Below are 23,946 nucleotides of genomic sequence, written 5' to 3'. Positions count from 1 at the left end.
ACCTGGGTATGAACCAGCTCTGCCAGGCAGCTGTAGAAGACTTAGAGGTGCCTTAGAAAGCTTGAAGCTCAGTCCTCTGAGTTTTCTTATGGATCTTGTATAAATTTCTCCATTTGGGTGATGGAACTGAAAATCTCTCTAAAAGTGAGTTTTCTCATCTTTAAAAATGTAATAGCACTTCTCTCACAAGGTCATGTGGGAAGGGAAATTACTTAAACACGTAACACAATATCTAAAATCTACTAGAGTCCTCTTCCAACTTATACTCTAGTCTCCCCAACCCAACACCACCATCACAACCATAAAAACAGATTATTGAAGCCAAAAAAAAAAAAAAGTTCTATAAAAGAGATCAGAACTGGGCAGCCCCGATGGTGCAGTGGTTTAGCGCCGCCTGCAGCCCAGGGTGTGAGGTGTGATCCTGGAGACCAGGGATCAAGTCCCACGTCGGGCTCCTTGCGTGGAGCCTGCTTCTCTCTCTGCCTGTCTCTCTCTCTCTCTCTCTCTCTCTCTCTGTTTCTCATGAATAAATTTTTTAAAAATCTTTAAAAAAAAAAAAAAGAGAGATCAGAACTAAATGTAAGTCTTAAGGATGAGCAGGTAAACAAGTTAACACAGGGGTGCCTGAATGGCCCAGTGGTTGAGCATCTGCCTTTGGCTGTGGTCATGATCCCAAGGTTCTGGGATCAAGTTCTACATGGAGCTCCCCAGAGGGAGCCTGCTTCTCCCTCAGCCTATGTCTCTGCCTCTCTCTGTGTCTCTCTCATGAATAAATTAAACTTAAATTTAAAAAAGAACAACAACAACAACAGGGGCGCCTGGGTGGCTTGAGATGCCTGGGTGGTTCAGCGGTTGAGCGTCTGCCTTTGGCTCAGGGCATGATCCCAGGATCCAGGATCCAGTCCCACATTGGGCTCCTTGCAGGAAGCCTGCTTCTCCCTCTGCCTATATCTCTGCCTCTCTCTGTGTGTCTTTCATGAATAAATAAATAAAAGGAAAAAAGGAAAGAAAAAGTTAACACAGGTATACAGTCTGAAAAATAGTTTGATTCAGAGCCTATTGGAGGATTCAAAAAATATAATTTGGTCCAGCAATTTGTAAACATGAGATCTGGAGTTCTCATCCTGACTCTGTCACTTATTACTACACTCTGATGTACTAGGCAAGATAGAGCGCTCTAACACTGCCAATGAATGAGCCACTCATTCAACAGATACCTCTTGAGTACCCCATTATACACAAAGGCCTTGACAGAGGTCATGGTAAGGATTATGGACTTTAGTGTATTGGGAAGTCATTTATAATTTTTTTTAAAGTTTTTTTTATTTGACAGACAGAGAGAGCACAAGCAGGAAGAGCCACAGAGGGAGAGGGAAAGGGAGAAGCAGACTCCCCATTGAGCAGGGAGCCCAATGCGGTGGATCCCAAGACCCTGAGATCATGAGCCGCGCCAAAGGCAGACATCCAACTGCCCAACTGACTGAGGAATCCAGGCACCCCAAAGGAAGCTATTTATGCTTTTAAACCCAAGAGAGGTATGACTTGACTACACTTTAAAAGTCCTGCTGCTCAATGTCCACAATAGCCCAACTGTGGAAGGAGCCTCGGTGTCCATCGAAAGATGAATAGATAAAGAAGATGTGGTTTATGTATACAATGGAATATTACTCAGCCATTAGAAATGACACATACCCACCATTTGCTTCAACGTGGATGGAACTGGAGGGTATTACGCTGAGTGAAGTAAGTCAATCGGAGAAGGACAAACATTATATGGTCTCATTCATTTGGGGAATATAAAAAAGTGAAAGGGATTAAAGGGGAAAGGAGAGAAAATGAGTGGGAAATATCAGAGAGGGTGACAGAACATGAGAGACTCCTAACAATGGGAAACAAACAAGGGGTGGTAGAAAGGGAGGTGGGCAGGGGGATGGGGTTACTGGGTGACAGGCACTGAGGGGGACACTTGACGGGATGAGTACTGTTATGCTATATTTTGGCAAATCGAACTCCAATAAAAAATTATATACAAAAAAAAAAAGTCCTACTGCTGTGTGAGATAAACTGTAGGGAACAAGAGGGAAAGACTAATTACTGCAATAATCTCGACAAAAGTTTATGGCAGCTTACATAGGAGTATTAATGGTACAGGGCACTACAAGTAGTTGAATCCAAAACACAAAACACTTTTTATATGTAAATACACTTTTATATGTGAAGTACTTTAAAGCAATAAACTATGATACAAGTATCAGAGGTAGATACTGCTATTACTAATTCCAATAAGGAATAAAAGACAGATCCCTCTGCTGGTGGGAATGTAAACTGGTGTAACCATTGTGGAAAACAGTATAGAGGTTCCCAAAAAGTTAAAAATAGAACTACCATATGATCCAGTAATTCCACTATTAGATATTTACCCAAATGTATAAAAACACTAATTTGAAAGGATGTATGCACCCCTATGTTTAAAGCAGCATTATTTACAATAGTCAAATTATGGAAGTAACCCAAGTGTCCATGGATAGATGAATGGAAAAAGAAGATGCGGTATATATACACAATGGGATATTAATCAGCCACAGAAAATAATGAAATCTTGCCACTTGCAACAACATGGATGGATCTAAAGAGTATATTAATAAGTGAAATAAGTCAGTAAAAGACAGATACCATACAACTTCACTCATATGTGGAATTTTAGAAACAAATGAACAACAATAAAAAAAGAGACAAACCAAAAACCAGATTCTTAAACATAGAGAACAAACTGATAGTTATCAGAGGTAGGGGAGATAAACTAGGATGAAGGGGATTAAGAGTACACTTATCGTGATGAGCACTGAGTAATACAGAGAACTGTTCAATCACTATATTGTACACTTGAAACTAATATAATGCTGTAATTAAAATTATACTGTAATTAAATTTTTTAAATTGCTGAATAAGATCAATACTAAAAATGAACAACAAAGCTTTGCCTTATAACAAAAATGAACTATTAGAAAATGTAATTTTTTTAGAATACCATGATTAGGAATGAATATCTAACAAAAAAAATGCAAAACTACCTGGTGAAAACAGGTTTCCCCCCATAGCACTTCTCAAACTTTAACACTTACTATATTTATTACGATCCTACTTATTGTCTGCCTCCTCCTATTTGATCTATGAGAACAGGGCTCTTTGTTTAACCTTTGATGTTTATCAAGCATCTAAAACAATGCCTGGTATTTAGTGTTTGGTAAGTAATTTGTCAAATAAATGAATGAATGAATGTTATCAATAAACAGAGAAAAACAGATTAAAACAACAATGGTTTAAACTTATTAAATTAGCAAAAATTTTTAATCTGGTAATATCAAGTATCAGTAAGTATACAGAGAAGCAGGAAAATGGAATATAAATTGGTAGAGTTATTTTGGAGAACAATTTACAATATCTAGTATGACTAAACAGGGCATACCCCACAACCAAGCAATTCTACTTCCTGGGTATATACCCAAAGAATCTTTTATACATAAACATGGAAAAATAGACTCAAAAATGTTCACTGCAGCATACATTTGTACTAGTGAAATTTAATTGCCCATGAGTAAGAAAAGTAATAAATGGTGGTACAATTCAACTCTATCAAGTGGGAGATCCCTAAGCTAGTCTTAATTTAGTGTGTCTGACTCAAGGGGTTCCTGGGTATGGGAACTGCTATATACACATCAGAGAATAAAAAGATAAGATTCTACATTGTGTTTTTTAAATGATTTTGCAGCCAAATGTGACAAAATCTTGATAATTACTGAATCTTAGGAGTAAGTGTACAAGTTTCATTTTATTATTCCCTCTATTTTTATATCTCCTTAAAATTTTCCATGATAAAAACAGGGAAAAAAAGCACACAGAATCCAACTTGAGGGACGCCTGGATGGCTCAGCGGCTGAGTGTCTACCTTTGGGTCGGCGTGATCTCAGGGTCCTGGGATCTAGTCCCACATCAGGCTCCCCATAGGGAGCCTGCTTCTCCTTCTCCCTCTGCCTGTGTTTCTCATGAATAAATAAATAATATCTTTTATTTTTTTTTATATCTTTAAAAAAAAAAAAAAAGAATCCAAGTTGAATATCCCACTAACCAAAGATGAGATGATTTTAGTATCAAAAAGAACAATGACTGCAATGGATTAAAAACAAATCAATGATATCAAAATCCACAATTCATGGTGATACACCACTTAAAAAAAAAAAAAAGAAAAGAAAAGAAAATGTATTTGCTGACTCCAAATGCACTTATGTTCATGTATCCAAACTCTATGCCTATAGCTCCTCACCCTATCTAATCCTGACCTTCATATTCTTTAATGAAGTTGCTTATCAGACATTTCCATTGAAATATTTGCTGGCACTCCAAATTCTACCTTATAATCAGACCAATTTTGTAACAGCCCAACATGTCCAAAAATGAAAATCTGATCTTTTCCCTCCACCACCAGTAACAAAAACATTCCCCATTGCTGATGGCCCAGACTGAGTTCCCTACTGTGCACCAGATTTATCTCTGGAGAGAAGGATAGGACCAAGCATTTAATAGCCCAAGCATCCCTAAAAAGAACATACAAATAACAATATACAGTTGACTCTTGAACAATGGGGGACTAGTGGCATTGACCTTCCACACAGGCAAAAGTTCACATATTAACTTCCGATCCCCCAAAAACCTAGCTACTAATAGCCTACTGCAGATGGGAAGCTTTACCAATAAACAGTCAATTAAAGCATATTTTGTATCTTTTATGTATTACATACTATATTCTTATAAGCTAGAGAAAAAAAGTTAAAATCATAAGAGTAAATACATTTACAGAATTATACTGCATTTATCAGAAAAAAAAAAAAAACTGTAAGTGCACCCACACAGTTCAAATTCCTGTTATTCAAGGGTCAATTGTTTATCCAAAAATCTGGGAATTGGAAGAAATGTTGTCTGTGTAACAAGAGGACAGTTTCCCTAGTATAAGTTCTCACTTACTAGAGCCAGACTAAAAGCCAACTCAGCCATTTATGGGGGACAATGAGAAAAATAGAAAAAGTGGGAGTTAGATCTTTCTAATGAATGATTCCTTCCAGCTCCCTTTGTTCTTTAATGTAGCTTAAATTCTTTCATTTTTCGTTTTTTTTTTAATTCTTTCATTTTTCAACATGTTTCTGGGCCCCTCCCTTAACAAACTATAAAGCATCCTAGAAAGAAATTTTCTCCATCTCTCTGTATCACAAATAAGGCAATTCCTACCTCACTGTCAGTTTCCAAGACATTGATTTGTTCCAATTTGTAGGTCCAATATCTGGCTTCCTCCTCTGGGATATCTACCACAAAAAAGAAGAAACTATGTTACTAGATTATTAATTTGTTTGTGGGTCAATAATCCTTTTTCCATCAAATAATCAAAATTAGAAAGTGACGGACTAATTTTACTGGTGACTTGGTTCTTGCCATAAACATGATCTTGAATCTTCACAGAAAACAAAGTAATGTACTATTATTTCCATTGGATTAGGACACTTAATATTGTTAAAATGTCAACACTACCCAGTATGATTTACATAATGCATCGCTATCAAAATCTGTTTTTTTGCAGACATAGAAAGTCTCATTCTATGGAAAAAGAAGATGTGGTGTGTGTGTGTGGAATGGAATATTCCATTATACAATGGAATATTACCCAGCCATCAAACAGAATGTAATCTTGGGGCACCTGGGTGGCTCAGTCAGTTAAGCATCCACCTCTTGATTTCGGCTCAGGTCATGATCTCAGGGTTGGGCTCTGAGCTAGGCATGGAGTCTGTTTAAGATTCTCTCTCCCTCTGCCTCTTACCCCCACCCCCACCCAACTCACATGCATGTATACGCTCTCTCTCCTTCAAAAATAAAAATAATTTTTAAAATAATAAAAAAGAATGAAATCTTGCCATTTGCTACAATGTGGATGGAGCTAGAGTATATTATGCTAAGCAAAATAAGTTAGAGAAAGACAAATACCACATGATTTCACTCATCTGTGGAATTTAAGATGAACATATGCGAAGGAAAAATAAAAGAAAGAAGGGAACAAACCATAAGAGACTCTGAAAGATAGAGAACTGAGGGTTGATGGAAGGATGTGGGTGGGGGATGGGCCAGACAGATGATGGACATTAGGAGGGCACTTGTTATGAGGAGCACTGGGTGTTTTAAGTAACTGGTGAATCACTGAATTCTACTCCTGAAACCAATATTGCAGTGTATGTTAACTAACCAGAATTTAAAATAAAATTTTGAAAAGAAAAAGAAAATAAAGTTACCCATTAACTGGAAAAAGAAAAAAGAAAGGAAAGAAAACCTCATTCTAAAATTCATACAGAATCTCAGTAACCCCAAATAGCTAAAACAATCTTGAAAAGGAAGAACAAAACTGGAGGACCCAAATTTCCTAATTTCAAAACTTACTACAAAACTACAGTAATCAAAAGAGCATGGCACAGACATACAAAGCAATAAAACAGCCCAGAAATAAACCTTCACATACACAGTCAAATGATTTTTTTGACAAGGGTACCAAGAACACTTAATAGGGGAAAATGTCTTTCAAATGATGTTAGGAAAACTGGATATCCAGATGCAAAAGAATGAAGCTGGACTTCTACCTAATACCACAGAGAAAGATTAATTCAAAATCAATCAAGACCTAAATTTAATACCTAAAACTATAAAATTCTTAAAAGAAAACATAGGGCAAAAGCTGCATAACTATGGATTTGGCACTGATCTCTTAGAACACCAAAGGTACAGGTCACAACAGAAAAAACAGACAAACAAGACTTCATGAAAATAAAATTTTCTGCATCAAAAGATAGTATCAAAAAAAAAAAGATAGTATCAACAGAACAAAAAAGTAACCCATAGAATGGGAGAAAATATTTACAAAATGTATCTGATAAGGAATTAATGCCCACAATGATAGAGAACTCCTAAAACTTAAGGACAATAAAACAAAAACTCAATTCAAAAATCACAAAGGACTTGATGGACATTTCTCCAAAGAAGATATACGAATAGCCAATAAGGAGCAGCCCACGTGGCTCAGCGATTTAGCACCACCTTCAGCCCAGGGCATGATCCTGGAGACCCGGGGATCAAGTCCCACCTGGGTTCCTTGCATGGAGCCTGCTTCTCTTTCTACCTGTGTCTCTGCCTCTCTCTCTCTCTGCCTCTCTCTCTCTCTCTCTCTCATGAATGAATAAATAAAATCTTTAAAAAAAGCAAATAGCCAATAAGCACATGAAAAGACGCTCAATATCACTGATTATTAGGGAAAATACAAATCAAGACTACAATGAGTTTCCACTTAACACCCATTAGGATGGCCACTCTAAAAAAAGAGAAAATAACAAATGTTGATGAGGATGTGGAGAAACTGGAACCCTTGTATATGGTTGATGGGAGTATAAAATGATAAGCCACATGAAAAACAGCATGGCGATATCTTTAAGAAATTAAAAATGGAATTACTATATGATCTAGCAATTCCATTTCTCAGTATATACACAAAAGAATTGCAAGCAGAATCTCAGAGAGTTACTTGTAGACCTAAGTTCATAGCAGCATTATTCACAATAGCTAAAATGTGAGAGCAACTCAATTACCCATCAATGAATGAAAGGATAAGCAAAATGTAGTATATACATTCAATGGAATATGACTCGGCCTTGAAAAGGACACATGCCACAACATGAATGAACCTTGAGGACTTTACACTAAATGAAATAAACCTGTTACAAAAGGACAAGTACTATATGATCCCACCTACATGAAATACTTAGAGCAGTTAAAATCTGAGACAGAATGTAAAATGGTGATTGCCAGGGGTTGGAACAGGGAGAGGGGAGAATGGGGAAGTTAGTTTAATGGGTATAGAGTTCCAGTTTTACATGATCGAAAGAGTTATGGATGTGAATGGCAGTAATGGTTGCACATCATAAATGTGTTAATATCAGTGAACATTACACTTAATGATTAAGACAGTTAATTTTATGTTATGTGATTTTACAACAATAAAAAAAGGAGTCAAGAAAAAAATTATAGTACATCCTCATTTCTATATGTTTAAGACTGTAACTTAAAAAAAAAAAACCCACTTCTAAAAACATCAAGTAAAAAAAACGAAAACAAAAACAAAAAACATCAAGTATATTCCATATACCTAACACAACAGTGAGGCAATATATGGATCAGATCAACTTTGGAGACATTTAAACAGACTTTCCAGTAGTCCACATGAAGAAATCAAATTCAGCCCCTCTCCTTTGTCCCTCTAATCCAAAATTTCACCTCCTTCCCCTCAAACAGCTTTTCACCAACTGGTGCCAATATCTTCATGTTTTGTAATAAAACCTTCAAGTAATGGATAACCTAATTTATAGAACTACCTCATCCACAAAATGTGTATTCTGCACTTATTAAAAAGAAATGACAGGGGAAGAAGGGCTGTTTATATGTTCTGATGTAGAATGATTCTTAAGGTACATTATTAAGTGGAAAATAGCAAGATACAACAAATATCCTACTACTGTATTATAAAAAGAGGTTGGGGCAGTTAAGCACTGGCTCAGGTCATGGCTCCCTGCTCAGTGGGGAGTCTGCTTCTCCCTCTCTGTTCTGCCCCTTCCCCCTGCTCATGTGCTTGCACGCTACACTCTCTTTCACTCTCAAATAAATAAAATCTTTTTAAAAGTAAATAAATAAATAAATTTAAAGGTTAGAATTTATATATGTACTTATATATTCAAAAATTGACTGAAAAGATACACAAGAAAGTACTAATCATGGTAGTCTATAGGGAAGAGAACATATTTGTGAGGAAGACTTAATTTTTCCTCCCATGGGTAACTTTAAAAAAAAAAAAAAAAAGACCATTGTGCATGAATTATTGCCTCAATCCTCAAAATAGTTTTTTTTTTTTTTAATGTGGAGCTACAAGGATCTTTCTTGTAGTACTATTTTTTTCAAAAAGATTTTCTTTGAGAAGAGAGAGCATGTAAGCCCACACACAAGGTTGGGCTGAGTACCAGCTGAGCAGGGAGCTGGTGGCAGGGCTCCATCCCAGGACCCTAGAATCATGACCTGAGACTAAGGCCAATGAAGGCAGATGTTTAACTGACTGAGCCACCCAGGTTCCCCTTGCAGTACTATTTATAACAGTACAAACTTTGAACAATCAAAATCCACAGCAAGAAAAATGGTTAAATGTATTATAGTTTAAATTAAAAGCCCAGTTTCCAAAGCCAAATCATTCAAGTTTAAATCCTCACTTTCCTACTTACTAGCTATGTGATCTTGGGCAAAGGATTTAAATACTCTGTGCCTCCATTTCCTCATAATCAGATCATAGTTGGATCTACCTTGAAGGATTGAAATGAGGATTATATGAGATACTATGTAAAAATGTTTAGTGATATACATACTGGCACACAGTAATCGGCCAACAAATATTATTATTATTATTATAAGTTCATACAATAAAATAAAATCAACCACCAAAAATATTATAGAGGAATAGCATTTATTTTGTGAGCAATTATTTAACTATGTAATTAGTGAGTAAAACAAGTTAAAATATAATATATTTGTACTATTTTATAGGAATAACTATTAAGTGCATTAAAAAACTAAAAGAAACATATCAGGGGTGCCTCAATGTTACAGTTGGTTAAGCATCTAACTCTTGGTTTCAGCTCAGCTCATGATCTCAGGGTCATGAAATCAAGCCCTATGATGCACTCAGCATGGAGTCTGCTTGAGATTCTCTTTGCCTCTCTCTCTGCCCCTCTTCCCCTATCTCAAATAAATAAATAAATAAATAAATAAATAAATAAATAAATAAATTTTAATTTTTTTTTTTTTTTTTTTTAATTTATGATAGTCACACAGAGAGAGAGAGAGGCAGAGACACAGGCAGAGGGAGAGGCAGAGACACAGGCAGAGGGAGAAGCAGGCTCCATGCACTGGGAGCCTGACGTGGGATTCGATCCCGGGTCTCCAGGATCGCGCCCTGGGCCAAAGGCAGGCGCTAAACCACTGCGCCACCCAGGGATCCCAATAAATAAATTTTACGTGTCATCCTTGCGCAGGGGCCATGCTAATCTTCTCTGTATCGTTCCAATTTTAGTATATGTGCTGCCGAAGCGAGCACCCAATAAATAAATTTTAAATAAAAGAAACATATCAACACATTAAAAAATCTCCAGTTCGTGAGATCATATGTTAATGTTTATTTGTTATTTTTTTTGGTTTTTTTTTTTTGCGTACATGTATTTTCTAAACTTTGAACATAATAAAAAAATCACGGGACGCCTGGGTGGCTCAGTGGTTAAGTGTCTGCTTTCGGCTCAGGGCATGATCCTGGAGTTCCACGATTGAATCCCACATCGGGCTCAATGCATGGAGCTTGCTTCTCCCTCTGCCTATGTCTCTGCCACTCTCTTTCTGTGTCTCTCATGAATAAATAAATAAAATCTTTTAAAAAAATCACATTACAAAAAATAAAAAATAAAAAAAATTTAAAAATCACATTACTACTTTTAAAAGTTAATGGTATATAACTGAATAAAATATTTCATGGGCTTATGAATTATCCGAAAAAAAATTTCATTGCCAAAATATGGCACACTGTAAGCTAAAATTCTTCCTTTAGAAGGACTCTTTATTTTTTATTATCTTTTAAAACTTTTATTTATTTATTCATGAGATTAGAGAGAGGCAGAGAGCCATGCTTATGTCTCTGCCTCTCTCTCATGAATAAATTTTTAAAAATTAATTTCAAAATTTTTAAAAATTAAAAAAAAACATTTATCAGACACTATTACATGCCAAGCAAACTCTAAAGATATCAAAATAAGGTACACAAGAGCCCTCATGAAACTCAAAATCTAGATAGAAATGTATACTGCCAGCAATGACACAATATAAGTGATACAGTATTGTAAGAGAGAAATATCTGTTTAAAATGCAATGGTGGGGAGGGGACGCCTGGTTGACTCAGTTGATGAAACATGCAACTCTTGACCCTAGGATTGTGAATTCAAGCCCCATGACGGATGTGAAGCCTACTTAAAATAAAAACAAACAGGGCAGCCCGCGTGGCTCAGCGGTTTAGCACCGCCTTCAGCCCAGGGTGTGATCCTGGAGACCTGGGATCAAGTCCCATGTCAGGCTTCCTGCATGGGGCCTGCTTCTCCCTTTGTCTGTGTCTCTGCCTCTCTGTGTGTCTCTCTCATGAACGAACGAACGAATGAAATGAATAAATAAATAAATAAATAAATAAATAATAAATTAATAAATAAATAAATAAATAAATAAATAAATAAATTTAAAAAGATAAAAATAAATAAATGAAAGAAAATGAGGGATGGACTAACAGTGTGTGGAGCTCCACAGATCTACTCTCCAGCAAAACTATATATTTTTTAAAAAGCCTATTTTTGCCATGAACGTGTATTTTTTTGTTTTCTAAAAATTGTTTTAAATTTTTTATTTAAATTCAATTTAGTTAACATTTAGTGTATTACTAGTTTAGGGGTAGAATTTAGTGATTCTTCAAGTTGCATATAACACCCAGTGCTCATTACATCAAGGGCCCTCCTTAATACCCATCAACCAACTACCCCATCTCCCCACCCACTATCTCTCCAGCAATCCTCAGTTTGTTTCCTAAAGTGAAGTCTCTTATGGTTTGCCTCCCTCTCTGTTTTTAACCTTATTTTTCTTTTACTTCCCCTCTGTTCATCTATTTTGTTTCTTAAATTCCACATATGAGTGAAATCATATGGCATGTGTCTTTCTGACTTAAAAAGTATTTTCAAATACTTTTCTATTTATCAATGCTATTTCAATATTAAAATTGACAAATCACAAGGTATATATTCACTTTAAGCCAATGAATGTTAAATTATTAAAAGAACAAATTACTGATGTTCTCTAATAAGCATTTCCTAAGTTATTAAAATAGAGAAACCTAATGACTTGAAGAGAATGTACTTAGTGTGGATTCTTTACTGAGTATCATTCTACAGTTTGCACCATTCCTAGGGTAGTGTTATAGGGACTAGGGCAGAAGACAAAATGCCCTCAAAGGAGATAGATGACAAAACAAAAAATACAGTAATGAGACTAGCAAACAATTGTTAACCATATGGTAAAAAGTATTAAATGGTTTTCAAAGTCCAGTTCAATAAACTCACCAAAAGGCAGCTCAAATCTTGTATCAAGCAAAATCTTATGAGGAGTTGGGTTTTTAGTTCCACAGATCTCATCATCTTTCATCAATGTCTCTGCCTCCAACGTGGACCACTCCCCAGGCCCTTCCTAAAAAAAAAAAGATCTAAGATTAAACTTAATTTCTTTAAGCCTCCCTTCCTCCTGGTTTAAGAGCTGGTGTTTTTCTCTGAATGTCCTTATTGGAGAGCTCCTGGGGACCACTCACATCCTGATAAGGCAAATATACCAGTGTCACCACCTGCTTCTACAGCCAGGTGGTTTCTGTTCTCCCTCTTTGGTAGACAATTAGCTATCACTTTGCTCAGCTCTCTGAAAGACCACTGAAGATAGAATTCTGAAGTACCAAACTCAAAAACCAAACATCTCCATAAATTAATATTTAATCTGCACAATTTTTAAAGACTGTGTCACTTAATAAGTGCTGCTACTTCTAATCAGTAAAGAGCTACTAACATTACTAGTTAAAGTACACCTGAACTGGAGCCACAATAAAAATGAACTACCCCTCGGCCTGGGGAAGTAGAGACTTAGCCAGAACTAAAAGAATTTAGGAAAGGGAGGCACACTTGCAATATCCATACTCCTAGAGAAAACACGCAGTCAATGTTAAAACCAAATAAGAAAACAATACATTTTTTCCAAGTTCAGAGTAACTGTCTATCGGGGAAATGATGCTGAGTTGTTTTGATCTGGGAAAATGAAGTAGAAAAGCACTCTTGGAATAATGTATAGAGATAGTATGAATAACAATTGCCCCACATAGTAATTCCTTAAACTCTGTTAGGGTTATATATGGAAGACAGAAGATTGAAACCAATTCCCTGGGAATTGGTGATTCAAAGAAATAAAGAAGAGAACAGGATCCAGGCTGAGGAATTTTAATGGGATCCCTCCCAGGATAGTATCTTAGAGGGGAATACAGAAACCACAGGTATCCTAGATCACATACACAAACATACTCCCCCTCTTTTTTCCTTCTCCCTCCAATCCCTCTATCCTTCTCTCACACACAGTCCTGAAAAGGGGATATCTATCTGATATGGCTAAAAAAATGTTCTGGCACCTCTGAGTTCAGTCATAGGACAGAGAGAAGACAAGACTTAAATAAAATCCATTGAACCTCTGACTGAGGTTCATGCTCAATAGGCTGGTTGCATGCTCACTAATTAGAAAGGGGGGGGCAGAACAATCTAAGATGCATGGATGAATATTAGCTGAATGCAGCTAGGATGGGGACAAGCATGGGCTAGAACCGTACCTCCAAATTGACAATGCATTGACTGACCTCATCCGACTGACGAACAGTCTTCAGTGCAATCCACACAGTCCCAACCATGGTGTCCCAGATCAGTCCTTTGTTCCATACTTCCACACTTAGACCCAGGTCCAGGCGACTAATCTCACTGAAGGAAAGAAGAAAGCCCTTAAAAGAAAGCCAGATAAGGATGCCAGGCAGGCTCAGTAAGAACATGTGACTCTTGGGATCCCTGGGTGGCGCAGCGGTTTGGCGCCTGCCTTTGGCCCAGGGCGCGATCCTGGAGACCCGGGATCGAATCCCACATCGGGCTCTTGATGCATGGAGCCTGCTTCTCCCTCTGCCTATGTCTCTGCCTCTCTCTCTGTGACTATCATAAATAAATAAAACATTAAAAAAAAAAAAAAAAAAGAACATGTGACTCTTGGTATCAGGGTTGTGAGTTTGAGCCCTATGTTGGGTATAGAGATTACTAAAAATAACTAAAACTTGAAAAAAAAGCCAGATAATATGCAATATACATCTCCTACATCTATATCTCCTGTTTTGCTAAACCTTGAATACTTTCTCACAAGGATCCTGTTCTTGGGGAAAACCAAAATGTCCCAGAATGCTGCAACCATTCTTTAGGTTCCTAGAAAACTATTTAAGTATCCATAAAAAAATTCCTTTGTTCATCCATCCTCTCTCCTCTGGAGCTACAAATATGGTTAGATTAATGCATTTTCTCACATACACACACACAAATGGGGGTAAGTAATGAGGGCATTACTGCCAGGCCTGCAAGCCTAGAATTTCTACCCTTACTAAGAAGTTTCATATGTTTATTATTAATAGTAACACTACCCTCAACTTACATTTACAAACTGTACATAGGAAACTTAGGGAAAGGCAAGGCTTCTTTACAAGATTTATGAAAGGGGGTTCAAGCAAAAGTAAAAGGGCTCCTGAAGAGATCCAGGTCTGACAGGAACTTGCGGTCAAAGCCAGGTAAGGGACACTAGGTGTGCCGGTTCACTCCACTCAGCTCCTGGAGAACCCATTAGTCATTATCAGTTAAAATAAATACTGTCACTTAAACAAAATGTTTTTCAGAAGATAGTGATAAACACAATGATTTTCCTGTAATACTTTGGAAAAAAAATTTTTTAAAGAAGTCATTCCATGTCTTTTGCCCATTTCATGATTGGATTGTTAGTTTCTTTGCTGTTGAGTTTAATGAGTTCTTTATAGATCTTGGAAACTAGCCCTTGATACGTCATTGCAAATATCTTCTCCCATTCTGTAGGTTGTCTTTGAGTTTTGTTGACCGTATCCTCTGCTGTGCAAAAGCTTCTTATCCTGATGAAGTCCCAATAATTCATTTTTACTTTTGTTTCGTTTGCCTTCATGGATGTATCTTGCAAGAAGTTACTGTGGCCGAGTTCAAAAAGGGTGTTGCCTGTGTTCTCCTCTAGGATTTTGATGAAATCTTGTCTCACATTTAGATCTTTCATCCATTTTGAGTTTATCTTTGTGTATGGTGAAAGAGAGTGGTCCAGTTTCATTCTTCTGCATGTGGATGTCCAATTTTCCCAGCACCATTTATTGAAGAGACTCTTTCTTCCAGTGGATAGTCTTTCCTCCTTTGTGGAATATTAGTTGACCATAAAGTTGAGGGTCCACTTCTGGATTCTCTATTCTGTTCCATGGATCTATGTGTCTGTTTTTGTGCCAGTACCACACTGTCCTGATGACCACAGCTTTGTAATACAAACTGAAATCGGGCATTGTGATGCCCCCACCTATGGTTTTCTTTTTTAAAATTCCCCTGGCTATTCGGGGTCTTTTCTGATTCCACACAAATCTTAAAATAATTTGTTCCAACTCTCTGAAGAAAGTCCATGGTATTTTGATAGGGATTGCATTAAACGTGTACATTGCCCTGGGTAACATTAACATTTTCACAATATTAATTCTTCCAATCCATGAGCATGGAATATTTTTCCATCTCTTTGTGTCTTCCCTCAATTTCTTTCAGAAGTGTTCTGCGGTTTTTAGGGTATAGATCCTTTACTTCTTTGGTTAGGTTTATTCCTAGGTATCTTATGCTTTTGGGTGTAATTGTACATGGGATTGACTCCTTAATTTCTCTTTCTTCAGTCTCATTGTTAGTGTATAGAAATGCCACTGACTTCTGGGCATTGATTTTGTATCCTGCCACACTGCCAAATTGCTGTATGAGTTCTAGCAATCTTGGGGTGGAGTCTTTTGGGTTTTCTATGTAGAGTATCATGTCATCGGTGAAGAGGGAGAGTTTGACTTCTTCTTTGCCGATTTGAATGCCTTTGAATTCTTTTTGTTGTCTGATTGCTGAGGCTAGGACTTCTAGTACTATGTTGAATAGCAGTGGTGAGAGTGAACATCCCTGTCTTGCTCCTGATCTTAGGGGAAAGGCTCCCAGTGCTTCCCCATTGAGAATGATATTTGCTGTGTGGGCTTTTCATAGATGGCTTTTAAGGTGTTGAGGAATGTTCCCTCTATCCCTACACTCTGAAGAGTTTTGATCAGGAATGGATGCTGTATTTTACCACTCTCTTACACCATACACAATGATAAACTCAAAATGGATGAAAGATCTAAATGTGAGACAAGATTCCATCAAAATCCTAGAGGAGAACACAGGCAACACCCTCTTTGAACTCGGCCACAGTAACTTCTTGCAAGATTCATCCATGAAGGCAAGAGAAACAAAAGCAAAAATGAACTATTGGGACTTCATCAAGATAAGAAGCTTTTGCACAGCAAAAGAAACAGTTAACAAAACTCAAAGACAACCTACAGAATGGGAGAGGATATTTGCAAATGATGTATCAGATAAAGGGCTAGTTTCCAAGATCTATAAAGAACTTATTAAACTCAACAGCAAGGAAACAAACAACCCAATCATGAAATGGGCAAAAGACATGAACAGAAATCTCACAGAGGAAGACATAGACATGGCCCACAAGCACATGAGAAAATGCTCCACATCACTTGCCATCAGGGAAGTACAAATCAAAACCACAATGAGATACCACCTCACACCAGTGAGAATGGGGAAAATTAACAAGGCGGGAAACCACAAATGTTGGAGAGGATGCGGAGAAAAGGAAACCCTTTTACACTGTTGGTGGGAATGTGAACTGGTGCAGCCACTCTGGAAAACTGTGTGGAGGTTCGTCAAAGAGTGAAAAATAGATCTGCCCCACCACCCAGCAATCGCACTGCTGGGGATTTACCCCAAAGATACAGATGCAATGAAATGCCAGGACACCTGCACCCTGATGTTTATAGCAGCAATGTCCACAATAGCCCAACTGTGGAAGGAGCCTCGGTGTCCATCGAAAGATGAATGGATAAAGATGTGGTCTATGTATACAATGGCATATTACTCAGCCATTAGAAACGACAAATACCCACCATTTGCTTCGATGTGGATGGAACTGGAGGGTATTATGCTGAGTGAAATAAGTCAATCGGAGAAGGACAAACTTTTTTTTTTTTTTGGAGATTATGTTGTGCTCTTTATTGCCAAAAATAAAAGCTTTTAAAAAGACATCTCCTGGGATCCCTGGGTGGCGCAGCGGTTTGGCGCCTGCCTTTGGCCCAGGGCGCGATCCTGAAGACCCGGGATCGAATCCCACATCGGGCTCCCGGTGCATGGAGCCTGCTTCTCCCTCTGCCTATGTCTCTGCCTCTCTCTCTCTCTCTCTATGACTATCATAAATAAATAAAAAAATAAAAATTAAAAAAATAAAAAGACATCTCCTGTTAATAAATATCCCTTCCTTTCTGTACCAGATCTCTGGTTTGCTCCTGGCTTCTCCCACCGACTAATTAACTACTTTAGGTTACAGAGTCAAGGCCAGACCTTCAGTAAGGGCCTCACTCCCCAACTCCCAAACTTAAATCATCAGGCCACTGGCAGTGAAGTTCATAACTGATGAGTAGAGAATGAAATACAGTGTTTATCTGGGGTGGGGGGCAGCCAGAGTCTATGGTCTCATTCATTTGGGGAATATAAATAATAGTGAAAGAGAATAAAGGGGAAAGGAGGAAAAATAAGTGGGAAATATCAGAAAGGGAGACAGAACATGGAAGACTCCTAACTCTGGGAAACGAACTAGGGGTGGTGGAAGGGGAGGTGGGCGGGGGGTGGGGGGGGGGGTTACTGGGTGACGGGCACTGAGGTGGGCACTTCACAGAATGAGCACTGGGTGTTATTCTGTATGTTGGCAAATTGAACACCAATAAAAAATAAATTTATTATTAAAAATAATAGAAAGAAAGAAAGAAAGAAAGAAAGAAAGAAAGAAAGAAAGAAAGAAAGAAAGAAAGAAAGAAAGAAAGAAAATAAAGAAATCATTCCAGAGGAGGATCCCTGGGTGGCTCAGCAGTTTAGCGCTTGCCTACAGCCCAGGGCCTGATCTTGGAGCCCCGGGATCCAGTCCCACATTGGGCTCCCAGCATGGAGCCTGCTTCTCCTTCTGCCTGTGTCTCTGCCCCTCTCTCTCTCTTTCTATGTCTATCATAAATAAATTAAAAATAAATAAATAAAAATAATAAAAAGACAAAACAGAATTTAAAAAAAGAGAAAGAAACAAACAAACAAACAAACAAACAAATCATTCCAGAAAGAGCCACATAACCACTAAGCAAAAGCAACATCATACATGGTGGAATATCAGTGGAAGGGCCAAATCAAATGTAATTACAGTCTTAGAGTGGAACAAGTAAACACTTATATTATGCTAAAAACATCCCCCAGAAAGCTCTTATTGAAATATAAGATTATTTGAAAGGAAATCCGAGAAAGATGAGAAAAGGCCAATTCTAGCAGAAAAAGCAGAAAGGTATTCTCAGGGAGACAACAGCTATTCATCACATGAAGTTTCAAGTTCACACTTTAGAGAAAGCTTGGTTTCCCTGTTCTATTAAGATACATGTTCTCAGATTCACAAGTTTAATATGTGGTATAACAGCCATAGACTTCTCATTAAGTGTGTTGAAAACAAGTGAAGCAAAGAAAATCCACCCCTTTTACATAAATACAATAGAACAGATAATGTACTAATGAGTTCACTTAATTAATGTTTCCTCAGCACATATAATATGTACGGTTTGGTACTCTGAGCAAAATACACAGTAGGACCCAGTTCCTATTTCTAAAACCTTCCAAGCTATCTTGAGAGCTGTTCAAAGCCACAAAGTAGGTTACTAAACCCAGCCAGTAAGTTAAGGTGTTCACAGTGTGAGAAAACTAAGCTTTTGTCATAGTTTCATTCAACCTAATTAATCAATTAGCCCTGGAAAAGACATCTGATAATCCCAAATCTTTTGAATCTGAAAAAGAAAAAAATTGCTTAGGAATACATACATAATGTTCCTCAAGTAAGTCCTAAGCAACATCTCAAGCCAATAGATGAAAGAAACAGCCAGAGGTCTTTACAGCTTGAATTGGATAGAAAAAAAGTTCTTAGGGAACTCTGGGGAATAAAACTCAAACAATAAGGATATCTTCTGTAAGAAGCTTCTTTATCTAAGAGAGACAGATCATGAAAGACTCCTAACTCTGGGAAACGAACTAGGGGTGGTGGAAGGGGAGGTGGGCGAGGGGTGGGGGTGACTAGGTGACAGGCACTGAGATGGGCACTTGATGGGATGAGCACTGGGTGTTATTCTATATGTTGGCAAATTGAACACCAATAAAAATAAATTTATAAAAATAAATAAATAAATCAATAAATAAAAATAGAAGCATCTTATCTCATCTATGTGTGTTCAGCAGGCCCAATTTAAAAGAAGTCTGAGATGGGACGCCTGGGTGCCTCAGTGGCTGAGCACCTGCCTTCAGCTCAGGCTGTGATCCCAGGGTCTAAGATTGAGTCCCACATCAGGCTCCTTGCTTCTCTCTCTCTCAGGAATGAATAAATAAATAAAATCTTGGAGAAGAAAAGAAGAAGAAGAAGAAGAAGAGGAGGAGGAGGAGGAGGAGAGGAGGAGGAGGAGGAGAGGAGGAGGAGGAGGAGGAGGATGATGATGATGATACTACTTTCTTGCCTGTGTCTCTGCCCCTCTCTCTCTCTTTCTATGTCTATAAAATAAAATCTTTCTTCTCCAAGATTTTATTTATTTATTCATTCCTGAGAAGAAGAAGAAGGAGAAGGAGGAGGAGGAGGAGGAGGAGGAGGAGGAGGAGGAGGAGGAGGAAGAGGAAGAGGAAGAGGAAGAGGAAGAGGAAGAAGAAGAAGAAGAAGAAGAAGAAGAAGAAAAGAAGAAGAAGAGGAGGAGGAGGAGGAGGAGGAGAGTAGTCGTCGTCGTCGTCGTCGTCGTCGTCTGAGAGCTCTCTCTTTATGCATCATCCCCCGGAGCTCTGGGGAACTCCTATCCTCTATGAATCAATCAATAATATATGTGCATAAACATATACAACATTTTGGGCTAGGCAAATTCACGTAAGTAAAGATGCCCTACTTTCCCTTAAATGAATAATCTAGTCCTGGAAATAAGATACAGAAATATTAAAGATAAATAATGAGAAATACAAAACTGAGTATTAGATACTGCCACATAATATATCAGAAGAAAGAAAAAAGGAGAAAGGGAGATAAGAGACCAGCAATGGAGCTGCCAGTGACAAAAGAACAGAGTAGGAGGAATAGGAATAGGAGCATAAAAGAGGAAAATGTAGCTAATAAAATCTATGTGTAACAGGAGAGAGCAAAGTCAAGGTGGGAGATGAAAAAAATTCACACAATCACAGAAGGGTTGAAAGAGGAAGTGCTATGGGAAATTGAAAAATAAAGCACATAAGAATAAAGAGCTAGCTATGCTGATGAGAGGCTGTAGAAGATCACTAGGTTTCACACAATGGAACAATTGTAACAGTAAGTGATTATTATTGCCAACTGGAAGTCAGAAGAAAGTTGGATTGCTGGATTTTATATGTCAATAGTCATGGGAAGAGACCTGAATAAACCACTCATAGCTGACTTTGCCATTACAGGTATAGAGAAAGGAACACACAGTCTTACTCTCATGTCACTGTAACTGAGAAAGGGAATGAACGAGGTTTATAATCTTGAGAGGCAACCAGTGGAGAAATGTTGACAACACTAGCCCTCTTTCTTCTTGAAGCCCTAGTTCTCTCAGTTTCCTGTTTCCCCTTCTCTCTCTCTGCTCATTCCTTTTTAGCCCCCTCTGTCCCACTTTAAATGCTGGTGCCCTCCAGGCTTTACCCCAGGCCCTGTTTTCAATTTACTCACACTCTCCCTAAACTTCCTCATCTAAGCCTACAGCTCCAACTGACTAAAATATTTCTCCAATCCAGGACTTCCTTCCTGAGTGCCAGATTCAAGTCCCTAATTATCTTCTGTACCTCTCTTCCTACCAGTCCTGTAAGAACCTCAAATATAAGCTTATTCATTACTGATCTTATGTTGTCCCCTATCTTAATAACTAGCACAACAACTACCCAATCATGCAAGACAAATCTACCTCCTCAACACCTTCTTTCCATCCTTTTCTATCTATAGCTTCTGGTACTGTCCCTCATAATGTTACCCTTTAACTACTTATAATGTAGTTTCTTAAATGGTACTATAAGAAGCAATATATTAAAAGCCCAAAGGACTGAAAGGAATCTACATGAAAATAATCATCTCTACGTGCCTCTGAGATGCACCACAAAACTTGGAAAGCAATTTCACTTCCATTTCAAAACTCACAGCAATTTTAATACATTTTCTTGTTTGGCACTCTCATGCCTAACTTCCCAGAAAACAAGCATAACCTCGTAAAAAAGATAGACCTTTACAGGTAAAGTAACTGTCACTCAGAGAAGCTCAATGATTTGTATAGTCTTTCAGAATGATATTCTACATTTTTCTCCCCTTTTCTAGAGCAGAAAAAAATTCCTGAAACTTCAGAGGAAAAAAAGAAGTGTCAAGTTTTTAAAGCCAGAGTTTACAATCATAATATACTACATTTTGTGTTATATGTGAGAAATTCTATTAGTGGTCACTCATTTTTATTAATTAGAGAAAGTATGACATTTCACTCCATAAAGCAAAAAGATTTTAAGCACAGAAATCCTCATCTTCTATAACAGGTAACCTGGGTATACATACATGCACACACTCAAATTCTCTCTCTCAAACACACACATACATACACAGACACACACAGACACACACACACACACACACACACACATAACCACATTCCTTCAAGGAACCTTCTGAGAATCAAAGATTTAAATTATGTTTAATATCATGCCAAGTATATTGTACTATATCCTAATTCTGACCACTGGGAAAATCTTACTAGACAGTGTATTTACCCACATAAATGAATTGGGAGTTTACTTGTATTCATAATTCACATAATGTAGAATCAATTACACATCCAGGAAAGAACAAAACTGCAGATGTACTTCACCCACCTCACATCTCACTTGTTCCTGCAACTCTGTAGTTTTCATAAAGAATATTGTAGGCTGCTGCTGCTGCAAAATACTTACAACATAAAATCTTGTTCCCAAGAAGGTTGATCACCACGAACTGCTACAGTTGTGCTCTTCACATTCTGCACTTTCAGGGTCACATATGTGTTAAATTTATCTTTAAAAAAATGCAAAATGAAGAATAATACTTAGTGCTCAGATTGTTACTCAATCTCACAAAACCTTTGGAATTGAGTAACCCAAACTAAAGTATTATATGTTGAAGAAAAATATAAAACTATATTGTGTACCATATGGCATCATTCTAAGCATGCAGAGCTATAAAAAGTTATAAAACACATTCTAGTCTCAAAAGCATAGGCTTTAATAGTTTTCCAAATTTTAGAGATAAATATTTGACCCTGTAGACACACATACACACAAATGAAAACAAAAGTTCATGAAATACAAGATGTAATCATTGGTATTTCTTATTCTAATTTATTTAAACTATTCCATTAATCACAACCAAATTGATTTTATAGACCATCTTCAGTTTGAAAAAAAAATCTAATTGATCTAGTAGAAAAGTTAATAAAATGATGAAATAAGTCTATCAAATAAAATCTTTAAAAATATATAAAATAAAATAGAAATAAGTATCATAAGAGAAAGAGAAAAGTGGTAAAGGATCAGAGAGGAAAGGGTTACCTCTAGCTGTTGACAGGGACAAGAATTGAGAAAAGGTCCTCATAAAGGAAAGAGATTCCAAGCTTGATCTATTAAGGCTAGACGAAGCCACATCTTACATAAAAAGCAATAGTGGGACACCTGGGTGGCTCAGTCCTTTTAGCATTTGACTCCTGATTTCAGCAGGTCAGATCAAGCCCACCTACCCACAGCTTCTATGTTCAGAAGGAGTCTGCTTAGGATTCTCTCTCCCCCTCTCTTTGCCCCTCCCACACTGTGTACTCACCCTCTCTCTCTCTCTCAAATATATAAATCTTTAAAAAAAAGAAAAGTAGGGGTGCTTGGGTGGCTCAGTCGGTTAAGCATCTGCCTTCAGCTCAGGTCAAGATTCCCAGGTCCTGGGATCAAGCCCTGCTTTGGGCTCCCTGCTCAGTAGGGAGTCTGCTTTTCCTTCTGCCCCTCCTCTCCCTTCACTTGCGCACACATGCACTCTCTCTCTCTCTCTCTCTCTCTCTCGCTCTCATAAATAAATAAAATCTTAAAAAAAAAAAAAAGGCAGAATCAGACCTACAAAAACAGAGAATAAACTGATGGTTGCCAGAGGAATGGGGAAGGGTGAAATGGGGAGTGAGAGACAGAGGCTCCCAGTAATGGAATGAATAAGTCACAGGAATAAAAGGCACAGCAAAAGGAATATAGTCAATGGTACTGTGATAGTATCATATCGTGACAGATGGTAGCTACACCTGTGAGCACAGCATAATGTATATACTTTACAATCACTATGTTGTACGCCGCCAACTATAACATTGTATTTCAACTACATTCATTTTTTTTAATTAGATTCTTTTTTTTTTTTAATTTTTATTTATTTATGATAGTAACAGAGGGAGAGAGAGAGAGAGGCAGAGACACAGGCAGAGGGAGAAGCAGGCTCCATGCACCGAGAGCCCGACATGGGATTCGATCCGGGGTCTCCAGGATCGCGCCCTGGGCCAAAGGCAGGCGCCAAACCGCGGCGCCACCCAGGGATCCCTCAACTACATTCATTTTTTTAAAAATTTTAGATTAAAAAATTTCATACTACCTAATATTGATAAGGGTTTGGATAAACAGTTATATATATTTTAAGTATAATCTTCCCAAAACTTTCAGAAATACAGTGTGGCAGCAGCTACCATATTTTGTTTTTAAATGCATACCTTTGGCCCAGCAATTCTCTATTTTTGGATTCTAG

At 37.7% G+C, this 23,946-nt stretch overlaps 1 protein-coding gene and 1 pseudogene across 8 annotated transcripts in view; both read right to left on the bottom strand.

The window, feature by feature from the left end:
* The window catches only part of UNC13B (unc-13 homolog B), a 232,387-nt gene that overhangs the window by 148,732 nt on the left and 59,709 nt on the right, over window positions 1-23,946 (bottom strand). For 6 of the 8 annotated variants that reach the window (XM_049116230.1, XM_025432435.3, XM_025432437.3 and 3 more), the window contains exons 3-6: window positions 22,098-22,197; window positions 13,586-13,703; window positions 12,264-12,387; window positions 5,281-5,354 (exon numbers count right to left, since the gene is read on the bottom strand). The exons of 1 other annotated variant lie outside the window; for it this stretch is intronic. In XM_049116230.1, the coding sequence (XP_048972187.1) occupies window positions 5,281-5,354; window positions 12,264-12,387; window positions 13,586-13,703; window positions 22,098-22,197 (416 nt within the window). The remainder of the gene's footprint in view (window positions 1-5,280; window positions 5,355-12,263; window positions 12,388-13,585; window positions 13,704-22,097; window positions 22,198-23,946) is intronic. One more of the 8 variants, XM_049116231.1, reaches the window with a different exon arrangement.
* LOC112650641 (U6 spliceosomal RNA) lies at window positions 10,123-10,216 on the bottom strand (annotated as a pseudogene).

The sequence above is a fragment of the Canis lupus genome, chromosome 11 (genome assembly GCF_003254725.2).
Source record: "Canis lupus dingo isolate Sandy chromosome 11, ASM325472v2, whole genome shotgun sequence".
Taxonomy (NCBI): Eukaryota; Metazoa; Chordata; class Mammalia; order Carnivora; family Canidae; genus Canis; species Canis lupus.
This window is presented reverse-complemented; position numbering and strand designations above follow the sequence as displayed.